At 34.1% G+C, this 19,777-nt stretch overlaps 1 protein-coding gene across 1 annotated transcript in view; it reads left to right on the top strand.

The window, feature by feature from the left end:
• Positions 1 to 19,777, top strand: part of LIPI (lipase I) — an 80,968-nt gene that overhangs the window by 14,120 nt on the left and 47,071 nt on the right. The window contains exons 2-6 of the mRNA XM_019922137.3: positions 1,799 to 1,944; positions 3,963 to 4,348; positions 6,567 to 6,675; positions 8,519 to 8,620; positions 19,137 to 19,226. Of these exons, the coding sequence (XP_019777696.1) occupies positions 1,799 to 1,944; positions 3,963 to 4,348; positions 6,567 to 6,675; positions 8,519 to 8,620; positions 19,137 to 19,226 (833 nt within the window). The remainder of the gene's footprint in view (positions 1 to 1,798; positions 1,945 to 3,962; positions 4,349 to 6,566; positions 6,676 to 8,518; positions 8,621 to 19,136; positions 19,227 to 19,777) is intronic.

Raw genomic sequence — 19,777 nt, 5'->3', positions numbered from 1 at the left:
TTTTCACGGTGATGGCAGAAGTGTGGGAGGTCCAGCCCTAACGTGCAAGCCCAGTTCAGCGTCTGCTTGCATTACGTCTACCAACGTCCTATTTTCCAGGGCAAGCTCTACTATTTGCACCCACATCAGGAAGCGGGGCAAATCACCCCGCTTATCATGGGAATACCTCAAAGTTACAAGACAAATGGCATGGACTCAGGAAAGAGTGATGAATTGGAGCCATCACTGCAATCTAGTATATCAACCTAGTTTCCTTTTATTTTATTTGTGTAGAATATACCTACCTCTCCATTAAAATTTCCCATGTACTTCTTTAAATAATTTATAGATGTTTCTTTTTTTATGAAAGCTGATTTTATTTTGGTTTTTAATAGGAAGGCTTTATTACAGTTACATAACTTTATATATCATATATATCTTTTTCTCTTGTGTAATTTTATCATTTTGTTTTATGCTTTCTACTTTCATTTTTCATTTTCTTTGTGTCTTGTATATATACACTGTTGCTATACTTATATATTATTTAGTGTGTAGAAATTTATGTGTACTGTTTTATATAGTGTAATGGTTAACAGTTAAGTTTTCAATATGTTTTAAATCCCACACTTATCTATTTATTAAAATTTTTTTAATTGACATATTTTGAATCCCCCAGTTAAGGAATTTTTGTACCACACTTACTTTCTCTATACCCCTTTTAACCTACATTCCCATTTTATTAGCATATTGACTTATACTAAATATTCTTATTAAACATTTGAACAAGAATAACTTCTGATATTGCATATTTTTTTACTCAGTTTTATGCTGTTTACACTTATATTAGTGTCTAACTTGTTTCTGTGCTCACTTTCATTCTTTTTATACTGTGAGTTTTTATCGATCTTGTCTTCAATAAATCTATCATTTATTTAACAGTGATGTCAGGAACTGTACTTAGTCAATTATGGGTGGTATACTTTAGGAAGAATATAAAATTATTAGGCCACAAACTTTTGCACTTATAAGCTTCATTTATTATACTTTCATCTGTCTGATGTGTTGTTTTGGAAGACAAATCTGACGTCACCATAACTTCATTCTTCTATTTGTACCTGGATTTTCTGCTTTGATATTTTTAGGATATTTTTTCTTTCATTGAAACCAAAACTGGGTTCTAGGAGGTCTCTTGGTGAGTCTGATGAACTGATTTTCTCTAGGTCATGCTGAGGCTTTTTCAGTTTGCACACCCTGGTATGCAATTATTTCCTTAGTTGTTTTAACCGCTACCCTCTCTCTCCCCAATTCCTCCCCCACCTGCCAGGGGAACATTGATGATTTTTAACTTGATTCATTATTTCCTATCCCATATCTGTGTTTACCTTCATAATTTAAATGTCTTTCTTCCTTCATTTTCTTACTATAAGGTGAGATTTCCAGGTTTTAGCATTTATAAAGTGAATTTTTATTCAGCAGTTGCATTTTTACTTTTCCTGAAGTGGAGTATCTTTTTATTCCATTTTGTCAATTTTTTTTTTGGCTGCACCACACGCGGGATTTTAGTTCCCTGACCAGGGATCAAACCTGTGACCTCTGCAGCGGAACACAGAGTCCTAACCACTGGACTGCCAGGGAATTTCCTCGTTATTCCATTTTAAATTTAACCTATTGTTTTTCGCCTCAGTAAATTTTCTCTTAGTGGCCTCCTGTTTTTGAGATGTGGTTTTTCTTGCATTCTAATGAGGGTGCTAAAGAGTTTTCTGCTATTACTTCTGGATCCTGGTAATAGGCCATAGACTTTTCTGTTGACTGTTTTAAGGGATTTCTTTCCCTTATTTTATCACAGAGATTCCATTGTTTATTCCTCATTACTCATTCCAGGACCAGGTAAAATCTACCTTGGCTTGGAGTGGACCAGCAGTTTGGATGTATCAGTTGCATTTAGACTTCTCAGAGTTCCAGCTGGTAGGAAGGTGGATAAGCACAATTCCCTACACAATTTGTACTGTGTAGTAAGCACTGATATTGCACTGAGGTTTATTTCTCATCTCCACTTCCTCATTCCTTTGTATTTAGAACAAATGAAGTATCAAAGTTTTTCACTTGTCCAAGTAGCTCTCAGCTGTTAATCTGAGAATTGAATGCAGGTCTTGCTTCTTCTTCACTGTCTTCGTCCTTTATTTTCTTCTAAATGATTGTGACAATGTCACATATATAATTTCCAAACTAGATTGATGGCAACTAGTGCATATTATTATGGATTTACCAAATATATCTACATATAAAATATATATGTGTAGTTTTAAATATATGTTTATATATGTTAAAATAAACATTTAAATGTATATATGTAGTGGCTTAAGCACATCATTATTTCTGGGCATTTAAATCACTTCTATTTCTCCAGTATTAAAATAATGTATATTCATTTTTTACATGTGTTCAGACTATTTTCTTGGGATAAATTCTTAGAAGTGTAATTACTGGCATAAACATTACTAATATTTTTGTGCATTTTTGATATATATTGACAAATTGTTTTCCCAAATCTTCTTACCAAGTTAAATTTCCAGAAGCAGTACGAGCATATGTTCTCATTAAAATTTTTTTTGAGATTATATGCTTATTTTGGAAAAAAAAATACAATTCTTAAAAACTATGAAAAGAAAATAAAAAGCAGCCATGTTTCACTGCCTAGTAATGACTATTGCTGTTGGTTTGGCTTAGTTATTTCATTTTCTGCTCTACTTTCTAGGATGGATGGATGGATAGATACGTAGGTATGTAGGTAGATAGACAAATAGGATGCACACATTGATGAAATTCTGTATGACGATAATTAAGGCGTTTTAAATTTTTGTGTGATTATGCATAACCCTCTGATTAATGTCTTTATATTTTTTAGAAGTTTTTTTTTGTATTGGAGGATAGTTGATTTAATGTCTTTATATTTAATACAAATTATTTATTTCATTAAGGTAAATCCTAGGAAGAAAATCAGGAAGAGTAAATATTTTTAAGATTATGTCTGTGTAGTATACACTTAGACACATATAAAATTTCAAAAGGATGTGTCAACTTATGCTCTCAGCATCCATGTATATAAATATTTGTTACAAATTTACCCTTGTAAGTATTATGTATTTAAAGGATTTTTTCATTTTGTTTAATTTGATAGGAAGAAAATGATATATTTTTTGGTTTTGATTTGTGTTTATTTGATTACTAGGCAGGTAAAATATATTTTTTCTAATGGTTATTATCCATACCTAAATATTCTTCTGTAAATTTATTTTTTAATTTTGGGCTGCAATGGGTCTTCATTGCTGTGCATGGGCTTTCTCTAGTTGCAGCAAGCAGGGGCTACTCTACGTTGCGGTGCGTGCCTTTCTCATTGCAGTGCCTTCTCTTGCTGTGGAGCACGGGCTCTACACACGTGAGCTTCAGTAGTTGTGGCTCGAGGGCTCTAGAGCGCAGGCTCAGTAATTGTGGTGCATGGGCTTAGCTGTTCCCTGGCATGTGGGATCTTCCGAGACCAGGGCTCGAACCCATGTCCCCTGCATTGGCGGGTGGATTCTTAACCACTGCGCCACCAGGGAAGTCCCTGTAAAATTTATGTTAAAGTTCATAGTCAATTTATGGACTTTTATTGGTGTGTATAACAATTTCCTTATTAATGTTAACGATTTTAATCACACGGTTGCTATTTTGTACAGATAAAAATTAATTCTTAATTTTTAGCCAACCACATTTATTTCTATATTTCGTTGTAAATTTTGAGTACATCTAGTTCAAAAAGTCTATTTAAGTAATCAGCGAATTACTTAAAACATTGTAGTTGCTCAGAAAATTATGTTAAAAGGCTAATAAAGTGAAAACCTCCCCACCCTCCAAGTTCAATTTTTTTCTTTGCAACAGCAACAGGAATCGAATCAAATACTATCCCAATACTCAGCTTGACTGACTTCTTTTTTTTATTTCAGAGAGTAAAGGACCATGCCTTACATTCTCTCACCTAAGTTTAAAGGATTCCTTCAGAGATCTGTTTAATCCCAAAATGGAGATATTTTTGATATTGTATACAAGGAACAACCCGAGCTGTGCTGAGTCACTGTTTGAGCAGGATAACTCACTTAATGTTAATTTCAACACAAGAAAGAAAACAGTCTGGCTTATTCATGGATACAGACCAACGGGCTCCACTCCACCATGGCTTCAGAACTTTGTGAGAATTTTGTTGGACCAAGACGATATAAATATAATTGTAGTAGACTGGAACCGAGGTGCTACAACTTTTCTTTACAGTAGAGCGGTTAAAAATACCAGAAAAGTTGCTGTGAGTCTGAGTAGGTACATTCAGAATCTTTTGGTAAGTCTGGAATTTTATGTGTTATATATGTTATACAATATACAGTATGTTATGTAATACTGCAAAGTGGTAATAAAATACCATTTTCCTGTAGCATTTAGAATTACTGCATTGATGCTAATGTATGCAGCCATCTTTTCTTTGTGTAAGGATAATTCTATACCTAGACGTGACCTTAGTTTTTAAAAATTATCTTAAAGACTCAATTATTGTGTTTTATCTTAAAATCTTTTAAGATTTTTGTTTTTTTAACTCTACCTATACTTCAGGATAATGTAGTGATTCTATGTACACAGAGGGGATAAACTATACAATCATTAGATTTTTTTAGATATATTTTCTAAGGTACGTCTAAAATGTTTCAAATTAATCAAGTGTGCGTTGGTAAAAGTGAGGGGAAAACAGCTTGAAAAGTAGCATACTTTTGCCAACCGTGGAGGCAGGTCTCAGTTCCATTTACGTTTATCCAGCATTTAGGTCCAGGGTTGGGATGAGTCAAATAAATTCAGGCCAGTTCTAGATCATCTATAGTTTGACTGATCTTTGACTGCTAAGTCAATACATATGAAGATCCATGTCTGTTCTGGAGGGAGGTGGTAGTGATGGCACTCGAGAGAAGGAAGGGTGATATATGATTTGGGGACATTCTTGAGCTTGAAATCGCCTTTGAGTTGTGTTGTGCTAACTTCCAAGCCTCTGCTGAAATCGAGCAAGCGTCAAAGATCCAAGAAGCAGTTGCACACAGTGGTTAGGAGTCAGACTGGAGGGGTTCAAAGACCACCAAATCCATATCATCTGTGTGAGTTGGAGCAATTGCTTAACTATTCTGCCTCATTTCCTTGTCTATACATTTGGGATATCAAAACTTTCTAACAATATTTTATTTAGTATTAAATGAAATTAATTCTTAACCAGCACTTGGCATATAATAACCATTGAATAAAATCAGCTATCATTGTTATTTTTACATCCTCAAATTTGGACAAAACCAAACTATGCCTCTGGAGACAGAAGAAGTAATTGATTCACCTGTTCTTACTGATAGTCTATAAATTGCATAATTGATTTTTCCTTTTAGCGGTGGTCTTTGCTCTAATTCATAAATATGTACCTCAAAGTGTGGAACATGTGAATGTTAAGTAGAGAAATTTAGGAAAATTGTAGTATTAGATTTCTAACAGTGCTTTTGCTTGCAAAGTCTCCGTATTAAGGAGAAGGGATGAAAAGTTCAGTAGCACTGAAGTTGAGAGTGATACTCCCTGGAGGTTCCAGGCATTGGTCTGAGAAATTTGTTGAAGAAAATTATCATTCTGTGCCTGGAAAACCTGAATCTAGTTTCTCATTAGAGTAAATTTTCCACATCTTTCTGTAAGCCATTGGATGTGTCACTGTGTAGAATGGACCATGACCTGCTTCCTGAGAGTGTGGTAGAAGAAATTCTTCCTCATTTAAGTTCCTAATGCCCCCCTCCCCCTCCCCTGGGCTGAGACTCTAGAAGGTGTTCAAAACTTGGGCTTGGAAGATCAGACTCCATTACTCTCCAGATTGTGCTGGGGGAAATCACTTAAAATCTCTGAGTCTCATTTTATCATCTCCAAAGTAAGGATAATTTTTCACACGGTTCAGTCTTCCTAAAGTTTTTGACACAATCTACAGATAAAAAAGGGAGGTAGATTAGTTTATATTTTGGAGTTGAACAGACCTGGATTTCAAGTCTTTTTCCCTTATAGTAATAAGTATATGAGACTTTGGGCAACTCATTATCAAACGGTATTTATTCAGCATTTAATAGATGCTGGGGAAAGTTTTAGGCAATAGGATAAAAATATGTAACTCATAGGACTATTGTGAATATTACATATGAGATTTAAAAAACACATACCAAGGTAGCTAGCACAAAGTTAGTTTTGTTATTATTATTACAAAATGCTTTATTAATTAAATGTATTATTTTGCATATGCTATTCTAGATAAAAATGACAACGTTTTCTAAATTTTTAAATAAAAATTTAATGGTATTAAAACTGTACAGAAAAATCAGATATTTTATGGAAAAAGTTGAACAAAGATATAGTTATTTGAAATTATAAAATCCCATTCCCTGTCTCCCAGAAATGGATTAAACCAGAAAAAATAATGAATTTTAGAATATTGATGCAACAGGCATAATTTGTGATTTTCTGAAATGAAAATTGTAACATTGTATTTTGAATTGCAGGGGCATGGAGCATCTCTTGATAATTTTCATTTCATAGGTGTGAGCTTAGGGGCTCATATTAGTGGATTTGTTGGAAAGATATTTCATGGTCAAGTTGGAAGAATAACAGGTAAAATATTTTTGACAAAATTAATATTTAATATACTTTTAGCATCAGAAGTTATTACTTTATTTAACATTTAACAGGGGCAATATTTAAGGAAAGGAAATGATGCACAAACTTTTTTTTTCTATATCATATTCAGATGCTGGTCTTTGTTTGGTTAGACTCTTAAGTCTTACTTATTTCTTCACCAAACTTAAATTACCCATATAGAAATGAGAGGAAAATGATTAATTTCTGCAGTCCCATATGAATTTTAAGGACACATTATTGTATCAATCCTAAGGAAAGTTTGGCCCATTAAATGTAAAACTTTTTTCATGTATTAACTAAGAAGATAACCTATTACCATGTACTTAAATTTTAGAAACTTTAATGTATTTTAATTCTTTTAACAATTTTACTTGAACACTAGAAGGGAGGATCAGGAGTTGATATCCATGCCTGAGGGATTCCGGACCCCAGTTCTCCTTGTATTTCCTTAACAAGGTTACTGCATCCACAAAGCTTAGTAACCAAATAATGCTGACATGGACGTTCAGGCTTCCCTTTAGGAATGGTGGTGATTTAAAAACTATCCTTCCCCAGTTAATTTAGCTTTTTAGAATTATTGAGATCTATTCCCAAAGATGATTTGTAATAATTTCAAATGTTAATACTAGAGTCTTAAGTTAACAAAGAGGGAGGGTAGAGGTGAATAACTTGTTTAGATATTTAGGATCTTTACAAACCTTAAGTATACCTTACTTACTTTGATCAGTTTTAACTTGATTCTCATTATATGGATGTGAAAGTTGAGGTTAACTGAATGAATGCAGGAGCGTCAAAAAGTTAGTAACAGCTAAGCCAGGATTTATACAAAGGCCTCTAGCATCCAAAGTCCATTCTCTTTCAACCACCATACTAGCTCAATTTGATCTGCTGGTAATCCTACTTTATTTTAAGGTGTGTTGATTCACATATTAGTCTAGTTTGAATGGTTCCACATGGCAAGCAATCATCAGGGTTTAAAAAGCCAGCAAATGCAGTGATTCTACATCAGAACAATTTATAGGAAGAGAGAAGTTTCTGTCTCATTCAGTCATGTGGGCCAAATAAACTAGGGCTAACAGAAGGTACTGAGATAAAGCAATATTATATTTTACTTCTTAAGATGATTGTTGCCCTATTGCATAGATGTTCTCAAGGCATTGCATTTCATGTCCTCCCCACCTTTTTTGACACACTGCAGTAGGTCATGAGCTTCAAATTTTTATTGAGAATTTCAAGTATACCAGAAATAATATCTATATTTTATGAAACTTTTAATATATTTTTCTTATGTGTATGCGGGAAACTTTTGTGAGAAATGAATGATAAGCTAATAATAAATATGTTTTATTCCAAGCTCAAATTGCACTTAACATTTTAGACCTATAGAGAGATCCAGGATGAGCTGGTGCCGAATGAGGCTCAAGACAGGACCAGGATAGTATTTATTATTTCCCCTCCTCAGCAGTAGTAGTAGTTACTTTCTATTACATAGAGATTTACTATCAGTGTATTCCTAATTACTTCTTAAGTAAAAATGCTAAAAAAAACCCACAATATTTTGTCTAGGCATCTGTAGCGTGGCTTAACACTACATCATTGATGAACTCTGAAGACTGGAAACAAGATTATTCAAATAAAGAAGATAGTTGCTATTCGTCTAATTTCATTTATTGTTAGATTTGTTTTTGGACAGGTTTAAGCTAAAACTGTATAGGCTCATTATGTTTATAATATAATAATAATGCAAGCATATGACCTACTGAACTCTGTAGTATGACTTGATTAATAGATTAATAGCTTCTTTCTTGAATTTCAGGTCTTGACCCTGCTGGACCACAATTCTCTGGAAAACCATCAAATGGCAAATTAGATTACACTGATGCACATATTGTGGATGTCATACACACTGATACCAATGGTAACAACGTAGGATTTATTGCTTAATTATTTGAAAATAGAAAAGGAGATGTAGACACTGGGGAACAGGAAAACTTAATAAGAGAGAGTAGTGGATGAAGTGATAAGACTGTAATTATATAGTGATTATATTTCCCACAAGCAACATTTCTTGGAGTTAGTGAAAACCTGTGGTGTCCAATGGAACTCTTTGCCTTCAGCTTTCCTCCTTCAGGTTTCAAGAAATGTCATGTCATCCTAAAAAAACTGAAATTTGATAAAAAAATATACTTCATCCTTTTCATGTTATTAACATTTTATTGATTTGATTACAACAACATGCTTAATGTTCCTGATGCATTTAGATTACCATTCTCGCTTATCATTTTATCACTTTGTTGTATGTCAACTCAAACTCAGCACAGATCTTCAGGCACAGAGAGAGTACTTTTCCCTAAAGATTTTTAATTATTTTCCTCAAAATGTCTAACCGACTATTGATCGTTTTAACCAGAGTGCGTTGGACAGACACTTTCAGGTAATATTTTAGATGGCCCAGATCCCCTTCCTGAGTTGAAACTGATGGTACTAATATTTATTGAGTACTTCCTATATACGAGGCACTTCAAGTTCTTTATGTGAATTAATTATGGAATTCTCCTAAGTCCCCATGAGTAAGTAAACGTTATCATCCCCCTTTTACAAATGGAGAAGAGGCTCAGGTCAAGGTGACAAGGCCAATAGGAGGCAGAGTCAGAATTTGAAATAGAATCTTCTGATTCCAAAATCTGCACTTCACCAGTATGCTGCTCAAATTAACTGGAAATTTACATGTGTTTGGTTGGGGTGCATGGGGAGGATATAGTGCTAAGGCAGAGACAGGAGGAAGTGACCCAAAGACTGCTCCCAACTCCTTGTTTCCTCAGGTTTATTTTCTCTTTGGTCCAGGTAATTTATTTTCCCCCATATTATTCTGAATTTACCCTGTGGTGATCCATACCAATGATTCTGTGAGATATATAAATACCATTAATGCCATAGATGACAATTTTTCAAATTCTGTGTCTATATGCCCATGGGCTGAGCCTATAATCAGAACAATTATGCTCTTTATTTGGAATCTAAGTTCATCTACATCATACAGAGAGTCAGTGCCTAAAGTCTCATAGTTCTGATACCCTCAACCTTTCACGTTTTCCTTCTCTAGCCCTGTATATCAGCTTAACATTCCCACACACAGCATACCTAGTGCCAATTACTCTGCAATTTTGAACTCTTCTTTTTGAAATTCCAACTTCAATTCTGCTTATGGCCTTTTGAATTGGCTCTTCATACTTTTTATTGTTTTTGTTTGCATTTTTGACTTTTCCTAATAAACTGTTTGGATTGTCTTATATTCTGAATATCTTTTGATGACTCAGCTTATCAAATCTAACTTTCCACTAGATGCCACATAGTTGGCACCTTTAACTGATCTTTTTATGACTATCACAAATGAGGAACACAGATTTTTGATACTGCATATTCACCTGTCTCAAGGAATCTCTGAATGAGATACTGCCCTTTCCTTAAATACTAACCTATGAGTGCATTTTCTACTTGCCAGTAATTCTTGTCCTTTTTCAGTTGTATATGTTAAAGAAGCTATGTTGCCTTTCATAATTGTTGATTAGGTAATTTGAACAAACATTCCTGCTGGGATATCAGGAAAAAATTACCAGTCTAATATCCAGAAGACAGAAAAATTCCAGGGAGGTGAACTGGTAATTTGGAGTCATTTTTCTCTGGTGTAGAGAATATGGGAAGTGTTTTTGAAACCCTCATATGAGGCTTGTAAAACATCTTATACTACTTTTTGGGACCCCAAAGGGTAGCACTATAGGAATAAATGTAAACTTGAAATAAACCAGCCTTTTTATAATCTCTAGAAAAGCTTTTAATAATCTGAAGTTGCCAGAAAAATCTCATTTATTGTGTTTTGTTTAAGGAGCTCTTGGATTGTTGGATCTGCTAGGTACCTGATAGAAGCCAATAATAGTCCTTTTTTGTAGGAAGATCACATCATCCTTGGTCTCAAATTATTTTTATAAATATATATATATATATTTATTATTATTTTTTTTTGCGGTACACGGGCCTCTCACTGTTGTGGCCCCTCCCATTGCGGAGCACAGCCTCCGGACGCGCAGGCTCAGCGGCCATGGCTCATGGGCCCAGCCGCTCTGCGGCATGTAGGATCTTCCTGCACCGGGTCACGAACCCGCGTCCCCTGCATCGGCAGGCAGACTCTCAACCACTGCGCCACCAGGGAAGCCCTATAAATATATTTTTAAATGTCCAGCATCCAAATAAAGATAGCCAGGTACACTTGAAGCAAGAAACGTGCATGAGAACCAACAGAAACAATAATCAGCAGAAACAGACCCATAGGCCTGCAACTATTGGAATTATTATACACTGGCTAAAACGTGCTTAATATTTTCAAAGAGATAAGACCGCAAATATCAGCAGAGAATGACATTTAAATATAAATATGACCTATTATATTTGATAAAAATAATAAAATGTTTTTAACTTAAAAAATAAAATAATTGACAATTATTGAATGGGTTGAACAGAAATTTTGAATCAGGTAAAAAGAGAAAGCGAGTGACTTGGAAAATAGGTGAGAAGTCTGTTTCTAGAATAAAGTAAAAGGGTACAATACGGAGCAAAAATCAGAGAGCAGACAATACAGAGAGGTAAGAGGTACATAGGATAAATAGTGAGAAGGTCAATAATGTTTCATTCAAATTCAAAACAAAAAGAGAAAAATAGGACAGAAATGATATCTAAAGATAATATCTCAGAATTTCTAAAAACTGAGGAATTAAAATCAATAAAAAAATTGGAATGCAGTTAATTCCAATGTGAATAGACGTCCTCATTGAGACACATGATAGTAAAGTTACAGAAAAGACCACAACAAAGCATACAGCATAAAATTAAATGAATAAAAAATGACCCAAATTATAACTAGTTTCTCAACAGAAACAGTGGAAGCTAGGAAAGAATAGAGTTATATTTCCAATATGGTGAAAGAAAATAAATGCCTAGTATCCCAATCTATTTCAGGAAAAAAAAAAGGAAACTATATAGTTTCAGACAAGTATACACTGAGAGAAATTGTCATCAAAAGAAGGAAAATTATCCTTTGATGGCTATTCAGGAAGGAAGAGTATTGAAAATGGTAAAATACAGTTCAATCTAAATGGCTGTTGATGGCATAAAACACATTGTTTTATGGAATTTGGAATATATAGAGAGAATTAAAATATATTACAAAAATAGCATATTTGGGGGGCTGTTAACTGAAGTTCAAGCATTTTTTGTTCCTTTAATTGTATGGAAGAAAGGTTAAAAGTAATTGTCAACAGTTGGTATTTATAAATCAAGGCTTTCTGTTAAATCTCTAGGTATCCAAAAAGAAAAGAGTAAAAGAGTATATAACTTCCAAAGCAACGGAGGACAAAAGGGAATAATTTTTTTTAAGTCCAAAAGAAGGCAAGAAAGGAGAGAAAGAATCATAAAGATCAGACAAAGTAAATAGAAGTAAATAATATGATGGTAAAATTAAACCCAGCTATACCATTAAATGTAAATAGCCTAAATGAAATTTAGCCTATTAGATTCAATTAAAATATGGTGTCACACTTAGCTAAAAAGACAAAAATTCAATTATGTGTTATTTATTAAAGACATATATAACAGTAAGGAAGCAGAATATGTGAAAGTAGAACATTGATATGCAAATATTATCCACCAAAAGGTGGTGAATCTACATACATTAACTTAGACTAAAATAATTTTATTTCAAAATTAGTAGAAACATAGAAAGGCTTAAAATTATAAAACTTTCAACTCATCAGGAAGATAGTTTGTATATACCTAATAACATGGCTTAAAATTACATAAAGCAAACTTTACACTATCCCATTGCAGAAAGAAAAGCAACTGCGCAATCATACTGGGAGATTTTAATTAGAAAAATTGATCTAATGGACATTTATAAAACATTATACCCAACAACTGGAGAATATACATTCTTCTAAAGCACCATGGATATTTTAGAGAAACATTATACACTGGGCCTTAAAAATATTCTCAAAATTTTCATAGAGGGGGAAGCATAAAAGGTAGTATTCTCTATATTCAAAGCAATTAAACTATAAATAAATAAGAAAAATATAAGTAGAAAATCCATATATTTTTAGAAGAAACATATTTTTAGATAACTAATGAAGGAAGAATAAATAATAATGGAAATATAAAATATTTTGATTCAATAGTATTAAAGTTACTACATATTAAAATTTGTTGGAGTCAGCAAAAGCCATGACTAGAAATAAATGTCCAGTTACAGATATCTTAAAAGGCTGAAAATCAATAATCTAAGCATCTATCTTGGGAAATTAAGAATTAAACATAAAACATACCCATAGATATTAAGAAGTTGATGATAAACATACAAAAATGGAATAAAAATATCAATTAGAAGTGATATAAAAAGCCAAAAATTTGCACTTTAAAAAGACAACATTAATTATTTAAAACTATGTCATTTTTACCTTCTTTCAATAAAATGAAAGGAACATAGAATGCTTGAACTTTATATATCACCTTCCAGAGTAATGAGTCCTTGGAGAGAAGAAAACAGAAAGGACAAGGAGAGAAAACACAACTAATATCAATAATAATAAAGGAGATAGTGTTACAGATACTATAGGTATTAAAATCATCACAAAGCAATGTAATGAACAATATTTTGCAAATAAATATGAAAATATATGACCATATGGTATGATATATGAAATATAAAAATTCTTACGAAAAGCAAAAGCATTTACCAAACTGACAAATGAAAAGGGAAAGTTTGAAGAGTTTTTTAACTATTGATAAAATAGAAACTGTAATTTAAAGCCTTCCATCAGAGTAAATTCCCAGACAAGTTTTTGTTCTCTACCAAACAATTAAGTGATAAATAAGACCACTGTTTCACAAACACCTTCAGATAATAACAAATAAATAGGAAATGGTTTCCAACCTTTTTAGAAAGCCATCACAAACTTAATGTCAAAAGTTGAGAAAGACATTGCAGAAAAGACAGTTTGCTGGACATTCTCTGTAATAATCATAGATGCAAAAATTCTGCATAAAATATAAAATTAGTAAGCCAGCAGCATATAGAATTGGTACTGAATCACATCCATTTGGATTTATTATCAAAAAGCAAATTTAGTTTAACATTCAAAAATCAGTTTCTTAATTCATCTTAGCAAAAGAATAAGGGAGAAAATTCATTTAATAATCTCAATCAAATGAAGAAAAAGCTTTAGGGAGAATTTATGTATGGCAAAAACTGGAAAATTGGGAAAAGAAGTAAAATTCCACAATCTGTTAAAATATATCTATTCAAAAATCTGTAGAAAATGTGACGTTGATGATGGAATTTGGAAGACTTTCTTTTTGAGACTGGGAACTGGAAAAGGATGCCTAGTCTAGTCATTCTGAAGCAACATTTTACTGGATGTCTTAAGTGCAGTAAGGGGAGAAAAGTATTAAAAGATATAAAAATATAAAATCATTTTCAGATGATATGTTTGCATACATAGATAACCCCAAAGAATCTCCAGGTAATTAGAATTCACAGGAAAATTTAGCAAGGTTGTTGAATATAAGCTATATACACAAAATTCAATTCTTTCTAGAAACCAGCAATAAGAGATAGCAAATAAAACTTTAGAATTATACCCTTTTAATAAGATAAAATCTAGAAATAACTCTTAAGAAAATTGTGCAAGTGCTCTACGCAGAAAACCACAAAACATTGCAGACCAAAATAAAAAGGAACTAAACCACACATATGAATGTGAGTGTTGTATACATGTCAATTTTTGCAAGTTGACCTACAGATTCAATGCAATCTTTGTCAAAAGCCAATATTTTTTAAATAACCTCACAAGCTAATTATAAAATTAATATGGAAATGCAAAGGGTCAAGTATTGTTATTCTTTTTTTTTAAATTAATTTATTTGTTCATTTTTGGCTGTGTTGGGTCTTTGTTGCTGCGTGCGGGCTTCCTCTACTTGTGGCGAGTGGGGGCTTCTCTTGTTGCGGAGCACGGCTCTAGGCACACAGGCTTCAGTCGTTGTGGCTAGTGGGCTCTAGAGCGCAGGCTCAGTAGTTCTGGCGAACGGGCTTAGCTACTCTGCAGCATGTGGGATCTTCCCGGACCAGGATTCGAACCCATGTCCCCTGCATTGGCAGGTGGATTCTTAACCACTGCGCCACCAGGGAAGCCCCTGTTAAAGTGTTCTTGAAGAAGAAAAAAGTGCAAACACATGTGCTTCCGGATATCAAGTCTTATGAAATGGTAATAGTGAAGACAGTGTCATTAGTGTAAGGGTGACAAAAAAGTCAGTAAAAAAAAAAACACCCCAAAACAGGGCTTCCCTGGTGGCGCAGTGGTTGAGAGTCCGCCTGCCGATGCAGGGGATGCGGGTTTGTGCCCCGGTCTGGGAGGATCCCACATGCCGCGGAGCGGCTGGGCCCGTGAGCTATGGCCGCCGGGCCTGCGTGTCCGGAGCCTGTGCTCCGCAATGGGAGAGGCCACAGCAGTGAGAGGCCACCGTACCACGAAAAAAAACCAAAAAAAAAAAACAGAGTTATGGAACTTATTACATTTATTATGAGTTTGGTACTGCTGGACGGTGTGAAAATGATTCTTTTTATTCTGGGTTTCATTTTTTTAATTGAAGAATAGTTGATTTACAATATTGTGTTAGTTTCAGGTATACAGGATAGTGTTTCTTTTTTTTCTTTTTTTTTTTTACAGATTATATTCCACTATAAGTTATTACAAGATATTGGGTATAATTCCCTGTGCTATACAGTAAACCCTGTTGCTTATCTGTTTGATGTACTAATCCCATACTCCTAATTGGTCCCTCCTCCTGCTCTCTCCCCTTTGGTAACCATAAATTTGTTTTCTATGTCTGTGTGTCTGTTTCTGTTTTGTATATACATTTATTTGTATTATATTTTAGATTCCACTTATAAGTAATACCGTATTTGTTTTTCTTTGACTTATTTCACTATGCGTAATATTCTTTAGATCCATCCATGTTGCTGCAAATGCCAACATTTCATTTTTTATGGCTAAATAATATTCCATTCACATCTTCTTAATCCAGTTGTTGATGGGCACTTGGGTTGCTTCCATGTCATGGCTGTTGTACATAGTACTGCTTTGAACACTGGGGAGCATGTAACTTTTCAAATTGGTGTTTTCATTTATTTCAGATATATACTCAGGAGTGGAATTGCTGGATCATATGGTAGTTCTATTTTTAGTTTTTTAAGGAACCTCCATACTGTTTTCCATAGTGTCTGCACAAATTTACATTCCCGCCAACAATGTACGAGGGTTCCCTTTTCTTAACATTTGTTATTTGTAGACTTTCTGATAAGTGGTTCTGTGTCAGTCAACTGAAAACTCAAAATGAAATAAAAAGGTCTCTAACTCCCATAAAACACAAAATTTCTTTTCCTATGGTGTGTATAAATGTGAAAGGAAAAGCAATAAACACATTACAAGATATTATTTAAAAAATCTTCATAACATTTTTCTTCAGTGTGCATGAAAAAGCATAAGCCAAATTCAAACATTAAGATGTCTGATTATATTAAAATTGAGAACTTCATTAAAGAAACAGCAAGGCAAAACAGAAAAAGAGACAAGTAAGCACTATACATTAGTAATAAAGAAAAATACAACTTAATTAAAAAAAAATCAAGACTTGAACAGACATTTTACAAAAGAGAAATTCCAACTAGGCAATGGAAAGTTCTTAAAATCTTCAGTGAGCAGAAACATGTAAATTAAAACCCCAGTGAAACAGCACATGCCTACCAGAATGACTAAAATTAGAAAGCCTTACAAGACCATTTATTGGAGAGGATGTAGAATAACAGAAATGTTCACATGTTGTTGGTAGGGCGTAAATTGGTACAACCTCTTTGGCAAATTATTTAGGATTATTTATTAAAATTGAAGATATTCATATTCTATAACACAGCAATTCTACTCCTAGGTATAAAACCAACAGATATTCCTTCACATATGCATTGATGTGTGTGTTCAAGAATGTTCATAGTATTAACACATATTAACCCCAAATTTGAAACAACGTATGTCCACCAACAGGAGAATGGATAAATAAGTTGTAGTATGTTCATTCAATAAAATACTATATAGCAATGAATGATTACAAATGAATGACTACATTTACACCTGACAATGTGGTTTAATATCACAAATATACTGATAATTGAAAGAAGCCAGATACAAATATGAATACAAATATATTTCCAAAATGAGCTAATCTAAAATATATTGTTTTAGAGGCATCCGTGGAAGGTAAAGAATAGCAATAGCAAAAAAGAAAAAAAAAATTAAAAGTAAACATGGTTCTTAGTTTTATAGAAAAGTAAGAAGCTAGTTACTGGGTTAAGGTCACACTGGGAGTTTCTAGGTTCTATTTCCTGACATGGGTGTGGTAGTTAAGTGGCTATTTGCTTTATATTCATTAATTAATCTTTAGTTTTATGTTCTTTTCTGCATGTAGGTTTTATATTTTACAATAAAAAGAAAATTAGAAAGCCATATCTGCTCTCCCCACCCTTCTTGAAATCAAAAGAATGAATGGCCTAAGCAGACCAAGCTGCCCTGCCCCTTCCATCTGATAAAAGGGAAATGACATGCCTGAATCAAGGGCTGCTTGTAATAATAAATATCTTTTGCTTCTTCCTGATTCCTGAGCAGTCTTCTTGGTTTGATTTTACTTCAGAAGCAGATTGGAGAAAATGATGGCTCTAAACCTGAAACACCCTAGTCTTGGAACTCTATGTTAAGTTCAGATAGGAGGAAATTGTAAAGATCTCCAAAATTATTGGACTTTTTTGGGGTTATATTTAGAAGACTGTCCTTCCTTACTAAAATTCCACAAGCTAAGTGGATAATGGAATGTAGAGGAATTGGTTAGCATACCCTCACCACTGTCACAATCAAATCATACATATGCTTCCCTGGATTCCAGGGAGTTCTAAGGAAGTCATGTAAGGTGTCCTTTGTCTTTCCTTATATGCTGTATCCCCTCCCCTGTAATGTACCTGCCCAGTGTCCTCATGCCCTGCTAACACCTCACTAGCTGTTATCGTGTTCCGATACATACTAGAACTAAATCAACTAACTGCAACTTAATCCGTACCGTCAGACCCAAGTATTTATCTTCATTGTACTGAATCTATTGCTGATCTCTCTCAAGAGTTCATTATGTTGTAGGAAATTTCTTGTACCCCAACCCAAAGCATTGCAATCTTACTTGGCAGCAAGATTTTATATCTAACCGCAGTCCTGAATATTCTGAGCTTGCTAACCTCTTTCCTTCCTATGGCTCCCCTGGGTTATAGACCCCACAGTGGTAATGCACCCAGAACTTGCATCTTCCCTGGTGCCCCAAGGCTCTACAGATACAGTTGGCCGTCCGTATGTGCGGATGTGGAACTCTTGGGCACAGAGGGACGACTGTGCTGCGCCATTTTGTATATGGGACTTGAGCATCCTCAGATTTTGGTGTCCGTGTGGGAGGGCGGGAGACTGGCGGGGGGAGTCTTGGAACCAATATCCCATGGATATCAATGGACAAGTGTATACAGAAACTCTTAAATCATAGCTACATGTTTCGTGTCACTCTGGCACAACTTGTTCCAGCAGAAGCAGCGTTCGATTTTTCCAGTTAGTGAGTCTAGCACCAAATCCTACACATTATTATCCAGAATGAGAGCGAATGATCACACTCACCTAAAAGATCCTAAATGACTTGGCTTCATTTCCTCCAATGCTCTTTCTCACGCAATACACCAGCTAACCTGGATTCTTTGAATACTCCATGTGCACACAGATACCTTCTTGACTCACTGCGTTGCTCACATCCTTCACATCTCTGCTCAATTCTCACCTCCTCAGTGGGAAATTCCCCAACCAAACTACTTAAAAGTGCAACCTAACACACTCACTAGGCATTCACTGTTCCTTATTCTACTTAATTTTTCTCTACAGCACTTATTATTATCTGACATACTGTATTTTTACTTGTTTATTATGTCCTTCTCCCATTAGGATGTAATTTCCACTATGATAAGGATTTTTGCTCTATTTTCCTTTTTCACTTATATATTCATAGCGCAAAGAACTGTGATGGACCCATAATAAACTGATCACATGTAAATGTGTTAAATTAATGAAACATAATTTGCATGAGGAATTAATTGAGGAATTAATACCAGAAAAACTCATCTTTTAAAAAATAGCATTTATCTTATTTTCAATTCAAATTTTGAGTCACTTTCAAAGGATTTTATAGGAGATTTTGTTTTACATAAGTGTTGCTGACCTGATTATATTGACTTTGTGATTCTTGGGTGCTTTTCTTCTCAGGTTTAGGCATTAAAGAACCCTTGGGACATATAGATTTCTATCCAAATGGAGGGAAAAAGCAACCCGGCTGTCCTAAATCAATTTTTTCAGGTATACCAATAGTATTTTAGAATTAATTGTGCATGAGTCAAAATAATGAAAGAAAATCAGTTTACTTTTTTCCCTTATTAATCTGGGGGCAAGATTTTTTTTATCACCATTGCTCATGATTCAGGAGTTATTGGTGGAAAATGGTTTAATGTGATCCTTCTCGGTTCATAAATGTTACCAGTAGACATCCCATTTGGTTATGGGTGAAACCTATTACATTATAGTCTCAACAGTTTTAGTTTATCATTTTAAACATTAGGAGAAGTTATAAGTCAATGAAGAAGCATGTATAGCAAAGTTATATAACACAAGTTTGGCTTCAGGATTTAATTTTTACCATTACCATAGTATTGTACAAACACAGATTTATGAACTTCTGCACTTGGTTATTCTGTACATAAATAGCTGAGCAACATCTCCAGGTGTGGAATTTGGCTCACTTCAGAGCTATGGCAAAAAAATGTTCTGAGGTCTACAGTGGCAACCAGTCACGTACCACATCATTAAAGGCCACTGCAACTAGAGAAGTTTGGTTAAAGGGATAGGGATGT

The sequence above is a fragment of the Tursiops truncatus genome, chromosome 4, assembly GCF_011762595.2.
Source record: "Tursiops truncatus isolate mTurTru1 chromosome 4, mTurTru1.mat.Y, whole genome shotgun sequence".
Classification (NCBI taxonomy): Eukaryota; Metazoa; Chordata; class Mammalia; order Artiodactyla; family Delphinidae; genus Tursiops; species Tursiops truncatus.
This window is presented reverse-complemented; position numbering and strand designations above follow the sequence as displayed.